The sequence below is a fragment of the Oncorhynchus nerka genome, linkage group LG9b (genome assembly GCF_034236695.1).
Source record: "Oncorhynchus nerka isolate Pitt River linkage group LG9b, Oner_Uvic_2.0, whole genome shotgun sequence".
In the NCBI taxonomy this organism is placed as follows: domain Eukaryota; kingdom Metazoa; phylum Chordata; class Actinopteri; order Salmoniformes; family Salmonidae; genus Oncorhynchus; species Oncorhynchus nerka.
The window spans coordinates 34,203,976-34,222,413 of NC_088424.1; the positions used below are offsets into that span (position 1 = coordinate 34,203,976).

Below are 18,438 nucleotides of genomic sequence, written 5' to 3' on the forward strand. Positions count from 1 at the left end.
GTGTGTATTTTAAAAGGTGGTGCTAGATTTTGGGTCCTGAGTGTAAAAATGTGTCTGCAATAGAGAGCTTATGCATAGACATGGTACACAGCGGCACCCTGTGGACGAATGTGTAACTGTCTAGTGGGACTTCCATGTAGGAAATTACAGGTATGACAAATCCATAGCTGATATGAAAGAATTGGACAGCAAGCAATATTGCCTTGATAGTCCAAGGACTCGATTCTATACTGATCATGGACGTTCAGCGCGATTGAAATGTAAAGGCCATGTTGCCCTGGTCACGGAGAGTGCATTCAGTGAATGCTTCATGTCGGTTCACATCGTAAATTACCGTCACATTTCAATCCCGCTATAGCACTGAACTTCTGCAAAACGGATTGAATCAAGCCATAAACTGAATTTTCACCATATGATTTTGCATGTTCCTAGAGACTAGGTGTCAATACAGGATTGGTCAATAGACTGGGACGGAGTCTATATGCTCATTACATTCCTGGTCAGATCACAAGTTCACGGTCGTTTTCATTAGCGCACCCCGAAGCAAACATTTTTGGAATAGAAAAACAAGCGTTTCTTAACGTCAGGTAGCCCATCCCCATTTTGCCCCGTTTGCTTTCGTTTCATCCTAGTGAAGAGACTGAGCTTTACTCCCAGTTGAAGTAAAACATGAGACCAGTCAGAAGTTTATATATGTCTTGCTTTAAATCAGGATAAGAGAAGTATTTAAGGGGCTATGACAGTGACACATTGGAATTAAGGCTTTGGGGGCTATAAACAATATACAATAACCATATTGTCACATGAACACACTCCGAGGTTCAACCTTAACTCAAGAAAAAAGAAAAAACTAGCAAGCTCACCTTCAAACGATCTAACTGATAATGGTGAAGAACAAAGTAGAAGAAATGAAGGGTAATAGAGGATTAACAGTTAGTTGACATGTACATTTGTTCTGTGTCTTGGGATCATAAAATGGCAAATCAACAACACCAGCACACAGAAAATGGCATTGGTAGTCAGGTGCAATGGCTAAATATAGAACAGCCACCTCTTGACATTCACTTCCCTGTTACTGCATAGGCCAGGTCAGACCACAGGCAGGTCTCTGGAAGTTGAAGAGATATCCTGTAAATGAAAGGTTAAATAGGTTGGATTGGACACCTCGACCTGAACAGGGATAGAATATGGAGTCTCTGCTGCTGTGGCAGAGTAAGAACTGGGGCTCCGCGTGTGTGTCAGAGATAGGGGTCCTGAAATGACGTAAGGGGTGGCGTGCCAATCAGGCGGTCCAGAGTGTACTAATAATATGAACCCAGAATAGTCCATACACACCGTCCCCATTAACTGTGTGTAGGTCATTCATACTGTGCCAGGTCACCCTGAAATGAAGAAAGTTTGTTCTAAGGGTGCCCACATGACTTAGTGAGTCAATACACTGAGCCAATTCAACCTGGCATTAATAACCTATGTGCCATTGTGTGTGTGTGTGATTAAGTGTGTGTGGGAGAGAGTTAGTGGTCACCTGACCTCTGATCTTAATCTGGTTATACAACTAGCCCCATTAAAAGTCCTACCAACCCAGTTCTATAATTAGAAAATACTCTGACATACAAAATCCAAACCCACAACCAACCATCATAACAAATATAAGCTTTCAAGTGGCTGCACAGACATCTAGGGTTTCAGAAAGTGGCCAGTCCTTGAGTAAATGGCAAAGTTAGCAGTCTTTTCCACAGCTTCTTTTGGCAGTTCCTCTTGCAACCAGAGAACGCACACCAAGGCATCTGAAATCCATACAATCTGAGGTAAGTAGTGACTGCTTTTAACATTATTTGAGATCCTGTACATCAGGGGTACTCAAGTACTATTTTAGAAGGTCCGGTCATATAAATTTCCTCGGTTGCAAAGGTCCGGATAAATAGAAATATATCATCGTAGTAACAAACCCCCAACTCACAACCCACATTTGTCCATGTCTTGTGTGTTTATATGATACCAGCAGTTGAGGCTCGACAGATTCAAAACATAATAATAAATACATAATTTAGGGCCAGTTTCAAAATTATGGTCTTCGCGTCACCTTGCTTTCTGATGGTGCAATTGACCGCAACTTTTCACTTCCTCTTTCCCAACCAACCAGAGCTCCATTACGTAAGCAGCCAATCAGAAAGGAGAAATGTGTCTGAGGGGGCGTGGTCAACACCACCCAGACAAGAAGTGGGAGGCTAGACAGGATACGTCCACCCCTCTTTTGGTCCATTCTTTCCCCTCTCTGGCCGAGTTCTTTCCTCTTCTCCACAGCGCTACATTTCATTCTCTCCATCAGACCTCCATCTTCTTCAGCTGTTCGTAGGTAACAAAGAACTAAGGAGGAGTTAAGGACAAGGCACAGAAAGAGAGAAATAAAAACATCCTTCTCTGTGCAGGAGCTTTGCTAGGAACATAACACATCCCAAACACACCACGTCCACCCTGTAGACTTCCATTCCCGTTCCTAGCTCACCTCGGTGACCCCTGGTTACCAGTTCCTAGCTCCCCTGGTTACAGGTTCCTAGCTCCCTTCTGTAATCCCCTGGTTACCAGTTCCTAGCTCCCCTGGTTACAGGTTCCTAGCTCCCCTGGTTACAGGTTCCTAGCTCCCTTCTGTAATCCCCTGGTTACCCGTTCCTAGCTCCCCTGGTTACAGGTCCCTAGCTCCCTTCTGTGATCCCCTGGTTACCCGTTCCTAGCTCCCCTGGTTACAGGTCCCTAGCTCCCTTCTGTAATCCCCTGGTTACCCGTTCCTAGCTCCCCTGGTTACAGGTCCCTAGCTCCCTTCTGTGATCCCCTGGTTACCCGTTCCTAGCTCCCCTGGTTACAGGTCCCTAGCTCCCTTCTGTGATCCCCTGGTTACCCGTTCCTAGCTCCCCTGGTTACAGGTCCCTAGCTCCCTTCTGTGATCCCCTGGTTACCTGTTCCTAGCTCCCCTGGTTACAGGTCCCTAGCTCCCTTCTGTGATCCCCTGGTTACCCGTTCCTAGCTCCCCTGGTTACAGGTCCCTAGCTCCCTTCTGTGATCCCCTGGTTACCCGTTCCTAGCTCCCCTGGTTATAGGTCCCTAGCTCCCTTCTGTGATCCCCTGGTTACCCGTTCCTAGCTCCCCTGGTTACAGGTCCCTAGCTCCCTTCTGTGATCCCCTGGTTACCCGTTCCTAGCTCCCCTGGTTACAGGTCCCTAGCTCCCTTCTGTGATCCCCTGGTTACCCGTTCCTAGCTCCCTTCTGTGATCCCCTGGTTACCTCAATGTAATAATCACATTACATGGCTGAGGTTTAGTTATAGCTGCTACCTCTGCCCAATCTATAGGCCCACTCTCCTAAAGGTTTATACTTGTTCTAATGCCATATCTGTAGATAATTAGAATGTAACAAGTGTCGCTGTTCAAAACATGTAATTTATACTCCGATGGAATGTCTGTAGACCGTCGGTTTCCTTGTTGCATAGACATGAAAAAAGTTCATGTCTGTGCGACTGTCGCAACATCCGTTGTGGTTACTGGGCTGCTACAGCAACAAGACCAAATCCACCTGTGACAAGACGGTGCATGAGTTGTACAATTCTCAGATGACAATTTACTTTTATTCCGTGACTTTCTGTAAATTGTAAATAATGTATAAAATAAAATAATAAAAGTAGGCTATTTGGAGGTCATGCAGAGGCTATCATTTTGGGTTTATACTCGTTCATGATGTCACTGAGACATCTGTCTACAGACCAACTGTAAACCAGCCTCATCATGCCACAGGGAACAGATTTCTCTCCCTCAAATCTTAATTTCCTTTCCCTCTCTCTTAATGCACCAAAGGGACCTGGCCACTCTCCAAACTTAAACCCTCTCCCCCCACCCCATTCTTCCTCCCCCTCTTCCTTACCCTCCATCTTCCTCACCACCATTCTCGCTCCTAGATCCCCGTTACCCTAGGTGAAACTGGATTGCTATTACAGCAGCTGTAATGTGTGTGCAACTGCATTACATAATTGCGTTAGCTGGCATTAGATTCACCCTCTGGCGCCATTGGAATGTCCAAACTAAGGTTGGGATCAATTCCAGTCAATTTAGGAATTTCATTCCTATAAAGAAATTCCATGACCAACTCTACAGATGTATATTAAACTGGAATTGACCTAGACTCTGGTGCAAACCGTCAGTGGTAGATAAACATACACAAATGAAAACATAAACACACTTCTGTGAGTAGGTGAAAGGATACGATGATGTTCCATGGGCCGAGACGGAGCCAGTTGGGGAAAAAGCCTTTGTAGAGTGCCATGAAGCCCTCAGACCGCGACGTCTAAAGAGACAAAACGTTACACACACACAGAGCCCTGTACCAATCATTGCCCCGCATCTATGGGCTGTATTCATAATGCCAATTCTGTTGCAAAACGCTTCTTAAACAGAACGGGGAGGGACCTACCTGAATTTGTCCAATACATTCTGTTTTGCAGGTGTTTAGACTAATGATTACACCCCTGGTTCATATGGTGTGTCCTCATCAAGGTTTCCGTTAGGAAAATTGACTTTCAGCATTTTTATTTACCGGACATTTGAGAAATACCAATATTAGCGGAGTAACGAACAGCAAAATCACTTGTCTATGTCAATCTACTATCCCCCATAGTAGAAAAGTTCCCCTATTCTATTGGTCAGCATGTTGTTCTGTGCGAGAAATAAATAGCCTATTCCAAAACAGACTCTGGGACAGTTATGGGACAATAGATCCCAAACTTTACAACCAGTAGTCCTAGGTTACACCAAATAATAAATCAATTCAAAAGCAATGAGACTGATGCAACAGATCAGATCTATTAGCTTAACACTTTGATATAATGTGAAGAAATAATCATTTAAGCACAGCAATGCGCACAAAGCAGTAAGCTACGCGCGAATGCTGGTTCCATAATGAAATTAGCAGAGAAACCCAGGTGCCAAAAGCGCACCACACATGCGAGTGGTTTCAAGTGAAAGAGATTAAAATATCTTTAGAAATATGGGAGATCTAAAGATGCAACTAGCATGGGTTGCTAATATGACTAGGAATGAAGTTCGGCTATTTGACAATAAAATAAAAGTTGATTTGAAAACCAGTAGAACATGAGAAATAGGCTGGTTTTAATGGCATATGGAAGTCTCTATAAAATAATTTTGGCAAGGCAAGACAGGCCACATAATAAATAAGATAAACTAATGAAAATAGACATGAACCCAGAGCTCTATGTAACAAAATATGTTAAGAACATATTGCTGTTCATCCATGAATATTTGGAGCACGGTGCGAATAGGAAAACAAATCTCCCAGATAATAACAACTGTTGTAATAAGGCTTCACTTTGTTTCGAGTGCCCTAGAGAAAAAGTGAGTGCAGAGTCGATCGCGTAAAGGCTGCACCAGGGGAGCCTAGTGGTTAGAGCGTTGGACTAGTAACCGAAAAGTTGCAAGTTTGAATCCCCGAGCTGACAAGGTACAAATCTGTCGTTCTGCCCCTGAACAGGGAGTTAAACCCACTGTTCCTAGGCCTTCATTGAAAATAAGAATTTGTTCTTAACTGACTTGCCTAGTAAAATAAAGGTAAAATAAAAATTACTACAGCAAAAATGGCTTGCTTCTAGCCCACCAGGTCAAATGATCTGAACCATATTACAGGAGCAACATTTTTATCTTCCTATAGCAGATCACATTTCCCATTCATAAACCATGTTTTGGGCCTTTATAAAATTATTTGCGGGCCGTTAACATGACTGAAGTGTAAACAAATGGTTCCATCATTGGCTAGCTAGCTAACAACCTAGTAACTTTACCTGTATATCCAAACATTTGGGGATACAGAAAGGAAAAGGGATAGCTTCTTCAGGAGATCAATCATAGCATTGAATGAACGCACATCGTCATCACAAACCTGATTCTTATTTACAATGACGGCCTAACCCGGACGACACTGGGCCAATTGTGCGCCGCCCTATTGTGACTCCCGTTCACGGCCGGTTGTGAGACAGCCCGGGATCGAACCAGGGTCTGTAGTGATGCCTCTAGCACAGATGCAGTGCCTTAGACCGCTGCGATAAGCATGACCATTCAAATGTATTTCCACCGACTGATATTTCCAGACAAAGCATTATTTTGTACTGGGATTCTCCCCCCCCCCCCCCTCTCCTGGACAATTAGTCGGTGCTAATTTATTTGATCTTTGGGCCAAAAAGCCTACCTACCTGAAGTAAGCAGTCCAGTGTTCCCTGGTAGGTGACAGCTCCGCATGTCTGGTTCATCATGCGTGTGCGGACCACGTCTATGGGGTTAGAGGCCAGAGCCCCCGCCAGACCACACGCAAAACTGGACCTGGGAACCAGAGGGAAAGGGTCAGAAGTTCCCTAGTCTTACGCAGCCATATGTTGCTCTCTTGTGGAGAGTTAACAGAGTGGTGGGTAAGCATTGATGATGTCACTCACAAGAAGTGTGTGTAAATGTTGTCACCCATGTGACAATCCAGAATCAGGTGTTTCTTTGCGAGGTCATAGGCAGGAAGCTCCACCCCCACTACGATGGCTGCTCTCTGCGCTGTCAGAGAAACACCCTGTGAGAGCGAGAGAGAGTGAGGGGGGTTAAAAGTGTGTGCGTGTGAAACTGTGTGTGTCAATACACCTACCTTCCACAGCCCCCTGGTTCCTTCCTGTTGGTAGATGTTGATGAAGTTTCCCATCATGCTTCCCTGGATCACACTGCCCTGAGCCTGCATACGGATCTGGGAAAACCAGGAAGGAAAAACAGTTGGGATAAAAGTCAACTCAAATGAACAGAAAACCAGTATGCAGATGACAGGAGAGACTAGTGAGAGTTATCAGCACTGGATGACAATTTAACATGGCCTTCGGCAATCTGCCACAAAGAGTTAAGCTTAGGGGGAAACACTGCGGAGGTGTGTGTAGAGCCACGATGTTAAGGTGCCAAGGGTTCACCAGCTGTCCTCATCTGCATTCTGACCCACTGTGTTCTGCATTCTGGCCTACTTAAAGCCTTGCCAATGCTCTTAAGACCAAACAAATGATAACAATAACAATGTTTAATGTGTTGAATGCAGATCAGTCTCATCCAACTTAAAGGGAAATATAAACCTGCCTGCATACCTGGTTGAGTGGTGTGTGTATGTCCAGAGGGTTATTTAAGTGTGTGAATAGAGCTAAGCACTTGACCAACGACGACGACCCGCCCCCCACACACACACAGCGCAAAAGGGAACGCACTACCTTTGAAAACACACTGTTCTAACTTTCAGCCAACCCAATTAAATTCTAAAAACACACATACGCCCACATGATATGGCTATTTCTGGTGGGCAGGAGTCTGGAAATATCTCAGTGACCCCCCCCCTCCCATACACACTTCAGCCCCCACCTCCCCCCAGACACAACCCTGTACCCATAGAATTAATGTAGGAACCTTATTTAGAAACTACAAGTACTTTCACCCCCTCACACACCCTCCAATCCATTAAAACCTCTTAAGGATCTGACCCTTTTTTCATTTTCCGCTTAAAATGACATTTAAATGATATTGTTTGAAAGAAAACACTTTGAAGTTTGTGGAAATGTTAAATGAATGTAGGAGAAAATAACACATTAGATCTGTTAAAAGATCAAGTAAAAAAACGAGGTTTTTTTTGTACCATCATCTTTGAAATGCAAGAGAAAGTATTTGCACTTGGGAGTATGGCTAGACGGTACACTATCCTTCTCTTGGTACATATCAAAGCTGCAGGCTAAAGTTAAATCTAGACTTTCTCTATCGTAATCTCCTCGTTCACCCCAGCTGCCAAACTAACCCTGATTCAGATGACCATCCTACCCATGCTAGAACACAGACATTTATAGATCGGCAGATAAGGGTGCTATCGAGCAGCTAGATGTTCTTTACCAGTCGGCCATCAGATTTGCCACAAATGCTCTTTAATGGACACATCACCACACTCTATACTCCTCTGTAAAACTGGTCATCTCTGTATACCTGTTGCAAGACTCACTGGTTGATGCTTATTTATAAAACCATCTTAGGCCTCACCCCCCCCCCCATCTGAGATATCTACTGCAGCTGCTACCGTGTTGTGTCGCTAACATGCTGTGTTGTCGTCTTAGGTCTCTATGTAATGTTGTCTCTTGTCGTGGTGTGTTTTGTCCTATAATTTATATTTAAAAATATATATTATTAATCCCAGCCCCCATCCCCTTTTGGTAGGTCGTCAATGTAAATAAAAATTTGTTCTTAACTGACTTTCCTAGTTAAATAAAAATTAAATAAAATAAATGTATTATTCCAGCCCAGGCACAATTTAGATTTTGGCCACTAGATGGCAACAGTGTGTGAGCAAAATTTCAGACTGAACCAAATAACCATGTTGTATTAAGACTGCCCAAATGTGCCTAATTGGTTAATTAATACATTTAAGTTCATAACTGTTCATAACTGTGCACCTTGCTCAAACAATAGAATGGCATTATTTCACTGTAATACCTACTGTAAATTGGACATTGCCGTTAGATTAACAAGAATTTAAGCTTTCTACCCATATCAGATATGTCTATGTCCCAAGATGTTTTTTTGTTACTTACAACCTCAGGCTAATGTGATTAGCATATGTTAGCTCAACCATCCCGCGGGAGGGGGAACACCAATCCCGTATTAATGTAGAAAACCCCTAGCATTCAGGCTGAGCTGGATTAGGCAGGCCCAGAGAGGATCACTGCTTATGCTCTGAGACAAAGAAACAGAGCCAAAACGCTGTATTTTGTTCAGATCAACCCTGCCGGTCTCTTTTGGCTTCTAATACCCAGGAAACTACTTACAACGTTTACAAATGTGTGTGTGTGTGTGTCTCTCATTACCTTCAGTACGTCCGTTGGGTTGGCGATGGACGAGGAGATGACTCCAGACAGAACACCACACAGGACGTTGGTCAACAATGTCTCATCTGAGAAAGAGAGGAGAAATTCAATTCAGGCTAGTCTTTGTACATTGAATTATAGTTCCTCTAAGTCTCACCCGCGCACACACTACCTCTATGATGTGTGTGTCCGTGTTACAATAGTGTATAATGGAGATATTATTCTCAGCAGAAACTGGGTCACACACATTAACTTGACCTACAACCTTCACACAGCTTGGGGTAGGTAAGCTCGTAGCATGTTCTGGTCCTAGCACATAAGGAGCTTTGCTGTCCTGTGGAATATATGCCCCAGAAGGCATCTCATAGCTCCTACCTACTCTTCTTTTCTCATACCTAGTCTTAGGGCTGGGAAATACATTTTAATAAATCAAATTCATTTGATATATGTTTTTGCGTGTTATTCCAAATGCCTGTATGACAGAATCAAGTAACTTTTCTGAACATGTATGTCTGCTTGTTCTCATGTTGTATGTTTAGTCTCATCTCCTTCGCGCCTTCTGTGCACCTTCCCATTTACACCAGAGATCTGTATATAATGATGAGATGCACGTCTCTGCCCTAACAATGGGAGTCCTTGTCCCAAAGACAGGCGAAGCAGTTGAAAAAACGTAGGTCCAAAATAAGCCCATGGAAAGACATCGGCCTCTTCCTCTGTTAACACACACTAAGCCCCTCCATATCTCTCACGCCAACAAAGTTGAGAGATCACATCTTTCTCTGACAAGTGGTTTCAACTCGATATTTAGTCCAAAAAAAACAAAAAAGGGTCATATGGACACCAATACACATGAATAAAAGAATGTCTCAGGGGAGAAGGTGACTTTTCTAAAGATATCCTTTTCAAATGTCTCAACTACTCAAATTGCACGCAGAGCAGAACCTACTGAAACATGAGTATCAATGAACATTAACAAACTGGAAATACATTTTCCAGAATCACTCGGGACATTGCGGTACCACTAGCAGCAATTTAGCCAAAGACTTAAACTAGCTGTCTAGTCTGTGTTTTATAAATGTGCAATAAGCATAAAACACAATTATATATCGAATTGGCAACTCGTCATTCTGAGAAATAAGATAGGTCACGATTTCAACATCTGAACAAAGTGGACAGGCTAACATGCTTTTTCAAACAGAACATTGTGTTCATAACAAATCAACTGTTCAACCTTGTTAGTTAGCAAATAGATTGAAGTTTGCTATACTTGAAATACAGTATAAAGATTAGCTGGCTAATCACTAGCACGTGGCCTTGAGAGATTGATGAGACGTGTTAATTTTCTATAGCCTAATACAAGAAGTTAGTTATTATTAGTGGATATCCATTATGCCTGGGTAGGGCATTTTCAGAGACTTGAAAGCCAGATCAGTGATTAGTGTGTCCCCCCCCAAAAAAATGGAGGTTAAACTGTTTTCATAAAATAATTAGTGGGTCTTATGGTTGTGTAAGGCTTATATTTATCCTAGGTACAACTTCACACGCCCGGAATTCATTAGATTATTGCTGTTTGAAATGCAGTTTGACCTTTAATTGTACAACTCTTATTTACATCGATATATATACAGTGGGGCAAAAAAGTATTTAGTCAGCCACCAATTGTGCAAGTTCTCCCACTTAAAAATATGAGAGGCCTGTAATTTTCATCACAGGTACACTTCAAATATGACAGACGAAATTAGAATAAAATAAATCCAGAAAATCACATTGTAGGATTTTTAATGAATTTATTTGCAAATTATGGTGGAAAATAAGTATTTGGTCACCTACAAACAAGCAAGAATTCTGGCTCTCACAGACCTGTAACTTCTTCTTTAAGAGGCTCCTCTGTCCTCCACTCGTTACCTGTATTAATGGCACCTGTTTGAACTTGTTATCAGTATAAAAGACACCTGTCCACAACCTCAAACAGTCACACTCCAAACTCCACTATGGCCAAGACCAAAGAGCTGTCAAAGGACACCAGAAACAAAATTGAAGTTCCTGCACCAGGCTGGGAAGACTGAATCTGCAATAGGTAAGCAGCTTGGTTTGAAGAAATCAACTGTGGGAGCAATTATTAGGAAATGGAAGACATACAAGACCACTGATAATCTCCCTAGATCTGGGGCTCCACGCAAGATCTCACCCCGTGGGGTCAAAATGATCACAAGAACAGTGAGCAAAAATCCCAGAACCACACGGGGGGACCTAGTGAATGACCTGCAGAGAGCTGGGACCAAAGTAACAAAGCCTACCATCAGTAACACACTACGCCGCCAGGGACTCAAATCCTGCAGTGCCAGACGTGCCCCCCTGCTTAAGCCAGTACATGTCCAGGCCCGTCTGAAGTTCGCGAGAGAGCATTTGGATGATCCAGAAGAAGATTGGGAGAATGTCATATGGTCAGATGAAACCAAAATATAACTTTTTGGTAAAAACTCAACTCGTCATGTTTGGAGGACAAAGAATGCTGAGTTGCATCCAAAGAACACCATACCTACTGTGAAGCATGGGGGTGGAAATATCATGCTTTGGGGCTGTTTTTCTGCAAAGGGACCAGGACGAATGATCCGTGTAAAGGAAAGAATTAATGGGGCCATGTATCGTGAGATTTTGAGTGAAAACCTCCTTCCATCAGCAAGGGCATTGAAGATGAAACGTGGCTGGGTCTTTCAGCATGACAATGATCCCGAACACACCGCCCAGGCAACGAAGGAGTGGCTTCGTAAGAAGCCTTTCAAGGTCCTGGAGTGGCCTAGCCAGTCTCCAGATCTCAACCCCATAGAAAATCTTTGGAGGGAGTTGAAAGTACGTGTTGCCCAGCAAACATCACTGCTCTAGAGGAGATCTGCATGGAGGAATGGGCCAAAATACCAGCAACAGTGTGTGAAAACCTTGTGAAGACTTACAGAAAACGTTTGACCTCTGTCATTGTCAACAAAGGGTATATAACAAAGTATTGAGATAAGTATTTGGTCAATAATAAGTTTATTTTCCACCATAATTTGCAAATAAATTCATAAAAAATCCTACAATGTGATTTTCAGGATTTTCTCTAATTTTGTCTGTCATAGTTGAAGTGTACCTATGATGAAAATTACAGGCCTCATCTTTTTAAGTGGGAGAACTTGCACAATTGTTGGCTGACTAAATACTTTTTTGCCCCACTGTATACAGACTTTATAGCTATAGCATGTGCACATCGCAATGAAAGTGACTGGGAGATATATACATACATACACTGTACCAGCCAAAAGTTTGGAAACACCAACTCATTCATTTTTACTATTTTCTATATTGTAGAAGAATCGTGAAGATATCAAAACTATGAAATAACACATATGGAATCATGTAGTTACCAGAAAAGTTCAATCAAATAGCATTTTATATTCTTCAAATATATAACTTCTCGGCACATGTGGGAACTCCTTAAAGACGGTTGGAAAAGCATTCCACATGAAGCTGGTTGAGAGAAGGCCAAGAGTGTGCAAAGCTGTCATCAAGGCAATGGGTGGCTACATTGAAGAATCAAAAATATACTTTGATTTGTTGAACCCTTTTTTGGTTACTGCATGATTCCATGTGTTATTTCATAGTTTTGATGTCTCCACTATTATTCTACAATGTAGAAAACAGTACAAATAAAGAAAACACCTTGAATGAGCAGGTGTGTCCAACCTTTTGACTAGTACTGTATGTTAAGTTTCCCTATATTTCTGTTGTTAGTGAGTCTGCGCAAGAATCTCACTTTGATGGACCTGGCCTGAGTGTAATGGCAACGATGTACTGTGGTAGGTAAAGTTGTTAAACTGGAACCTAGTCGTTGTGTAATTTTGAGTTAACACTGTGTGTGTGAGATATAGATGTAGATATATCCAAGTCAGTGTTCATTGCAATGCACACACACATGTAACAAGGTGAATAAATAGCTATGAGATCTAAAACCCTGATGTGTGTGCGTTCTCTTACCTTCTGGCCTGTCCACCAGTAGTCTTTTGAAGCTCTGGTATGTGCCAATCTTTATGGTCCCATAGGATGCCTGGCGCAACATTGCAGGGGCGAGACTGCAACACAGAAACACACAACGCGCGAGCATGACGTAAATAAAACAGGCTTAACAGTTACAATCAAAGGAGGACTTCCACTTATTGCTGCAGTTTTCAAACTAGGGGTCGTGACCCCATGTGGGGTCTCCTAATATGAAAATGTGGTCATGGGATAATTTTAAAAAATCCAGAAAAAAAAGGTACCAGTCAAAAGTTGACACACCAACTCATTCCAGGATTTTTCTTTATTTTGAATAATAGTGAAGACATCAAAACTATGAAATAACACATATGGAATCATGTAGTAACCAAACAAGTGTTAAACAAATCAAAATATATTTTATATTTGAGATTTTTCAAAGTAGCCTCCCTTTGCCTTGATGACAGCTTTGCACATATGGCATTCTCTCAACCAGCTTCACCTGGAATGCTTTTCCAACAGACTTGAAGGAGTTCCCAAATATGCTGAGCAGTTATATTTGAAGAACATCAAATTATTTTTTATTTAACTTTTCTGGTAAATACATGATTCCATACATGCTTTTCCTTTACTCTGTGGTCTGACTCATCCCAAACCATCTCAATTGGGTTTATGTCCAGTGATTGTGGAGGCCAGGTCATCTTGATGTAACGGCACAGGGGATGCTGCGTGGCTATATTCCATTGGATCGAATGGTGGAGGCTTTTTGCACAGATGGGGCTCCATCTATGGCGGGATGGCCTCTGCACTCTAGTTATGAATGTGTCTCTCTCTGCCATGTGGACGCATTGTATGTTACACCGAGAGCAACTGGCGGCAAAGGAGCGGAGCACAGAACTCCGAGCTATACTGCAGCAGGTAACTAAGACTAAACTACATCAAGCCACATTCCCTGCACACACACCTGTTCACAAAACTAAGTGGAGATATGGAATCAGAGCAGGACAATGTTCCATTTCACTCTGAGGTGATGTATTTGAAATATTTTCTCACATTCAGAGAGGAACTGTTCACAATGAATGTAAAAAAAAATAAAGGTTAAAAAGTTGACTTTCTGTGTAATGAAAATACATTTGTCTCCTTGCATATGTAACATACATGTTTGGGAAACTGAACGTAAGCACACAGGGGAAATACTAAAACATTCTACAGATGAGTGACCGAATCAGTGGATTCAGAGGAAAGAATTCTTATTGGAGAGTCTTTCAAAAGCGAACCATGCCCCCTTCCCTCAGCTGTGCATGTTTCAAACAGGAAAACAGCATCAGTAAGTGTCATACAAACACACACATAATGACTGCTCACCTCCAACGCTTAGAAGAGCACATTGGGACCTACTTCCCAATCCGTTTTATTTTGATCCTGGATCTGTTGATTGAGCTGTCATGTGACCAAATTCACAGGTCACTAAGGAGGACTTTTGGTTCTGACTCAAAGGGAATACCAAATATCTTTATAACTAAACCAAGATAAACCACAGCCTGTCATTTCAAATGGGAACCAATTAGTCAGTGAACAGAACAAGCAAGAAGGTGGGCAGTGCCAGTACGAGCTAGCGCAATCCTATTGGCACAACCATTTGCATATTTCCTTTAGGGAACGCCTACTCTGAAGTGCACGTGTGCAATAACTCAATATACATTTGCACTCCTAAACACACACAAAAAAAATACTTTGGCAGAAAGTAAAGTCTACAAAAATGTTGCCACTATGTTCGTAAAATATTATAGTTTGGGAACAGAAAATTGTACTGAGACCAAATGTTTCACCAATGAGAAATGTAGCAGAACGTTGGCCAAAATCCATGTCGTTCATATTTGGAAGTGAGTGGAAACACCAAGCAGCTGCTTCACATTTATACAACCAGTGCAATATCTGCCTCATTGTTCCACCTGTGGAAATATGTTGCCATCTCCCTCTGAGCATTAATACTGCATTTAAGACAACTGGGAACTTGTCAAAAATTAGCTCCAACTGGGAAAAATCTTTTAACCGGTCAGCCAACTTGTAATTCCAACTCAGGAACCTTTCTAGAGCTCTGACTTTCCGACCTGAAAGGTCACGGTCGTCCTGATTTCACCTCGTATTTTCCCCCAGCATCATCAGTGCTCTTGTCTTCATTAAAATATCGATTCAGGTTGGATGTGGCAGCTGAGATACGCACTGTCGACCAACTCCTGACTTTGAGAAGCGCTGACTCAACATGCATCAAGAACACCCATCTCATTAGTGATGGTGAGATAAAACATCAGACTAATTTGCAATTGACTATCATAGCCCCACATTAAAACGATGCGATGGTGAATTGAGAAAACAAATCACAAATACTGTTAGAATGTTTTCAATTGACTGCCATAGCACCAAGTAAAAAAGTTAACATTGGCTGTTAACCTCTGAGCACAGAACCCGGTAGCGGGCTGAAATTCCACAACATACGGTGATCGCTACAAAAATAGTCATATTAAACAGTCATGAAAATACAGGTGTCTCACATGTATCGAAAGTCTAGAATCTTGCTAATCCAACTCCGTTGTCAGATTTAAAAAAGGATTTACTGCGAAAGAATACGATTATCTGAGGATAGAGCCCCATAAAAAAAAAAAAAATCTCAACCAGCACAGGCGTAACAAAATCTCATGCTGCATTAAAATAAATAGTTTACCTCTGTTTGCAATCCCAATGCTCATTGTTACACAATGAATGATCTTTTGTTTGATAAAATCCGTTTTTATAGCCTAACACGAAACATTTTGTGAACCGCTTGTGTGAATTCCGTCTCATTCCATTTTCGACGACACATTCCAGGTAAATAACCCATACAGAACGTGACTTTTCCAGTCATGTTTGGTTTCATTACAATCAACTAGTTTGTTTGTAACACAACCAAACCTGATGGGCCATTTCGCGGGACGTATTGACTGAAAGATACCGATTTGAAGACAACAAGTAATGACATCATTGTGCACCAATGATATGACCACTGTTTCGTTGATTGACTGTATTTTAACCCAATGACCACTGATCGTCTTGAAATCTAGCTGGGTAGATAGCCAATGAGCTGAGGTAAACGGCAGTATGCAATGGTTGTGTGTTGGAAGACCAACCCATGTCGTAAACTCCGGCGTAAAGAGTCATTCGCTATTGAAGTTATTGCGGAAGGAGCTACGCATTTTAGGCACAGCGTTGTTTTGGTAAACGTTCAGATTCAGCTGTTTATATATCAATCAGTGTGGCGACTAAGTCAGGGAAAGCTAAATCTAAGTCTAGATATACACACAATTTTTGAAGAAATTGATCGGAAAAGTGAGACAGAGTGTTGTAAGACGATTCATTTAGCGATTCCCAAGTGGAGGAATATTTTTTGAACAGAGAGGACACCATTGTAGCCACTGTGTATAATCTGTAACGTGCCTGCAGAAGAGGAACAATGTCACCGTTTTGCCCTAGGACCATGCGTCAGGACTACCTGGCATGATGACTCCTTGCTGTCCCCAGTCCACCTGGCCTTGCTGCTGTTCCAGTTTCAACTGTTCTGCCTGTGGCTATGGAACCCTAAACTGTTCATTTTTACTCTTGAGGTGCTGTCCTGTTGCACCCTCTACAACCACTGTGATCTCCACCTGGCACAGCCAGAAGAGGACTGGCCACCCCTCATAGCCTGGTTCCTCTCTAGGTTTCTTCCTAGGTTTTGGCCTTTCTAGGGAGTTTTTCCTAGCCACCGTGCTTCTACACCTGCATTGGTTGCTGTTTGGGGTTTTAGGCTGGGTTTCTGTACAGCACTGAGATATTAGCTGATGTACGAAGGGCTTTATAAATACATTTGATTTGAGAGGACTGAGGGTCTTCCAAATATTGAAAGTGTGTAAATAGTTCACCAAAAATGGAGAAAAAAATATGGGTGAGTGTGTTAGAATACCATTTTGGCATTTTGTATATAGTTATTCCATTCAAAATGTATAACTTCACCAATTTGGCCACTTGGGTACATTTGGGCTACTTGTGTGGGACACCTGGGTGACTTTATGATAAATGTCATGTAGCACACTCATTTTGGAAGTTACCATTCTGAAACTTTGCACAAGTGCTGTTGCCCTCATATTTGTCACTGAAATTGTCCCCATCATCCTATCTGAATGTTTGTTTTATCTTGTTCAGTTTAAAGATGATACAACAATAAAAAAAAATTAAAAAGTATGTTTTTATCTAAACCAGATCTATTGTGTTATATTCTCCTACATTCAATTCACATTTACACACACTTCAGAGTGTTTTCTTTCAAATGGTACCAAGAATATGCATATCCTTGCTTCTGGGCCAGAGCTACAGGCAGTTAGATTTGGGTATGTCTTCAGGCAGAAATGGAAAAAAGGTTTTAATTACCATTTTTTCACATAGTTGGGGTCATGAGAATTTCCAGAGTTCCAGATCAAAATGTGGTCGTTGGCCAAAAAAGTTTAGGAACCCCTAATTTATTGGAAACTTCGCTGGCATGTGTAGCAACACACGGATGATCACATAGCTCGGTATTTATTGAGTAGCAGGTTTGATGGAGACAGATTAAGACAACATACTTTACGAAGAACACATTTCAATGGTGAATCTGAATTGAACATGCATTTTATTCTAGAACTAGGCTTAATCTGTGCTAATTTTGTGCAAAACGCAGAAAAGGACTTCAATCAAAATGGAATCATCATCATAAAACTGGTCAACACTCACCCTGAATAAAGTGCACTTATTCCCTCCTCTCTGCATATTCTGCCGATGGCGTGCAACATTCCCCGGTATCGAATCTCTCTATACTTGCTGTCGCCCACTTGGCCTTGAACTTGCAGCCGCGTCTTGGTCAAATCTATAGGAAATGTACCTACACAACGGATAGAAAGACATCAATTGAGAAACAATGACAGTAAATTAATGTTAATCCACCTCAAACACCTATGTGTAGTAAAAAATGAATAAATAAAAACTCACCGCATTCTGCAGTGACGGATGCCAGACCGCCGAAAACGAAAGGTTTCCAGTTGAAGTTGGACATTTGGATACACGCTGTAGTTATTCCGGTAGACAGAAAGTATACCGGTGTGTGGTGGTTGCAATATCTGTGGTAAGCACACTATTAGTGACAGCCGGAGAGACTAATAAATAAACCGGTAAAAAGGTTGCTGTCGCACACTTATTCAGTTCCCTCTCTCTTTTCAGTAGTGTAGCACATTTGCGTCGCCACTCCCACCTGCTCTTTCTATAACCCCTCCCACAGCTGTTGCCATAGCAGCAGTGGATCAGAGTTGCGCGCGCCGCCACCATCACAGTTTGCTCACTGATCCAGATACAGTTTTAGTTTTTGTTGTTGCTGCTTTAAGAATAATATCCTGCAATTATACACATTTTGCCACGAGGCAGAGAGAAAACGTGTAAGAGCTGTTTGTAATGACTGCCTGAAATGTCAGCCTGTTTGG

General features: G+C 42.1%; 1 protein-coding gene across 2 annotated transcripts; it reads right to left on the reverse strand.

Annotated features, from left to right (window-relative positions):
- Positions 1-682: 682 nt before the first annotated feature.
- On the reverse strand, positions 683-18,198 carry LOC115114704 (kidney mitochondrial carrier protein 1-like). 2 transcript variants are annotated; one of them, XM_029643162.2, is made up of 9 exons: positions 17,954-18,197; positions 17,699-17,846; positions 12,923-13,017; positions 8,912-8,997; positions 6,682-6,777; positions 6,485-6,609; positions 6,248-6,374; positions 4,252-4,332; positions 683-2,367 (listed from the first exon to the last, which is right to left on the reverse strand). In XM_029643162.2, the coding sequence occupies exons 1-9, from the start codon at positions 18,015-18,017 to the stop codon at positions 2,326-2,328; spliced, it is 864 nt and encodes a 287-aa protein (XP_029499022.1). In that variant the 5' UTR covers positions 18,018-18,197; the 3' UTR covers positions 683-2,325. The 2 variants fall into 2 exon arrangements, with proteins under 2 accessions (XP_029499022.1, XP_029499021.1); XM_029643161.2 differs by having other exon boundaries at positions 6,485-6,777; positions 17,954-18,198.
- Between the last annotated feature and the right edge of the window lie 240 nt (positions 18,199-18,438).

What these genes read in the sequence shown, in the direction of transcription:
- LOC115114704 (XM_029643161.2), bottom strand. Translation starts at nt 18,017, where the DNA reads ATGTCCAACTTCAACTGGAAACCTTTCGTTTTCGGCGGTCTGGCATCC. An exon ending in ATAAGTGCACTTTATTCAGG is followed by an intron (nt 13,018 to 17,698) that starts GTGAGTGTTGAC and finishes TCTGTGTTGCAG; the next exon opens with TCTCGCCCCTGCAATGTTGC. An exon ending in TCGGCCCATGGAACATCATC is followed by an intron (nt 2,368 to 4,251) that starts GTATCCTTTCAC and finishes ACTCCTCCTTAG; the next exon opens with TTCTTTGTTACCTACGAACA.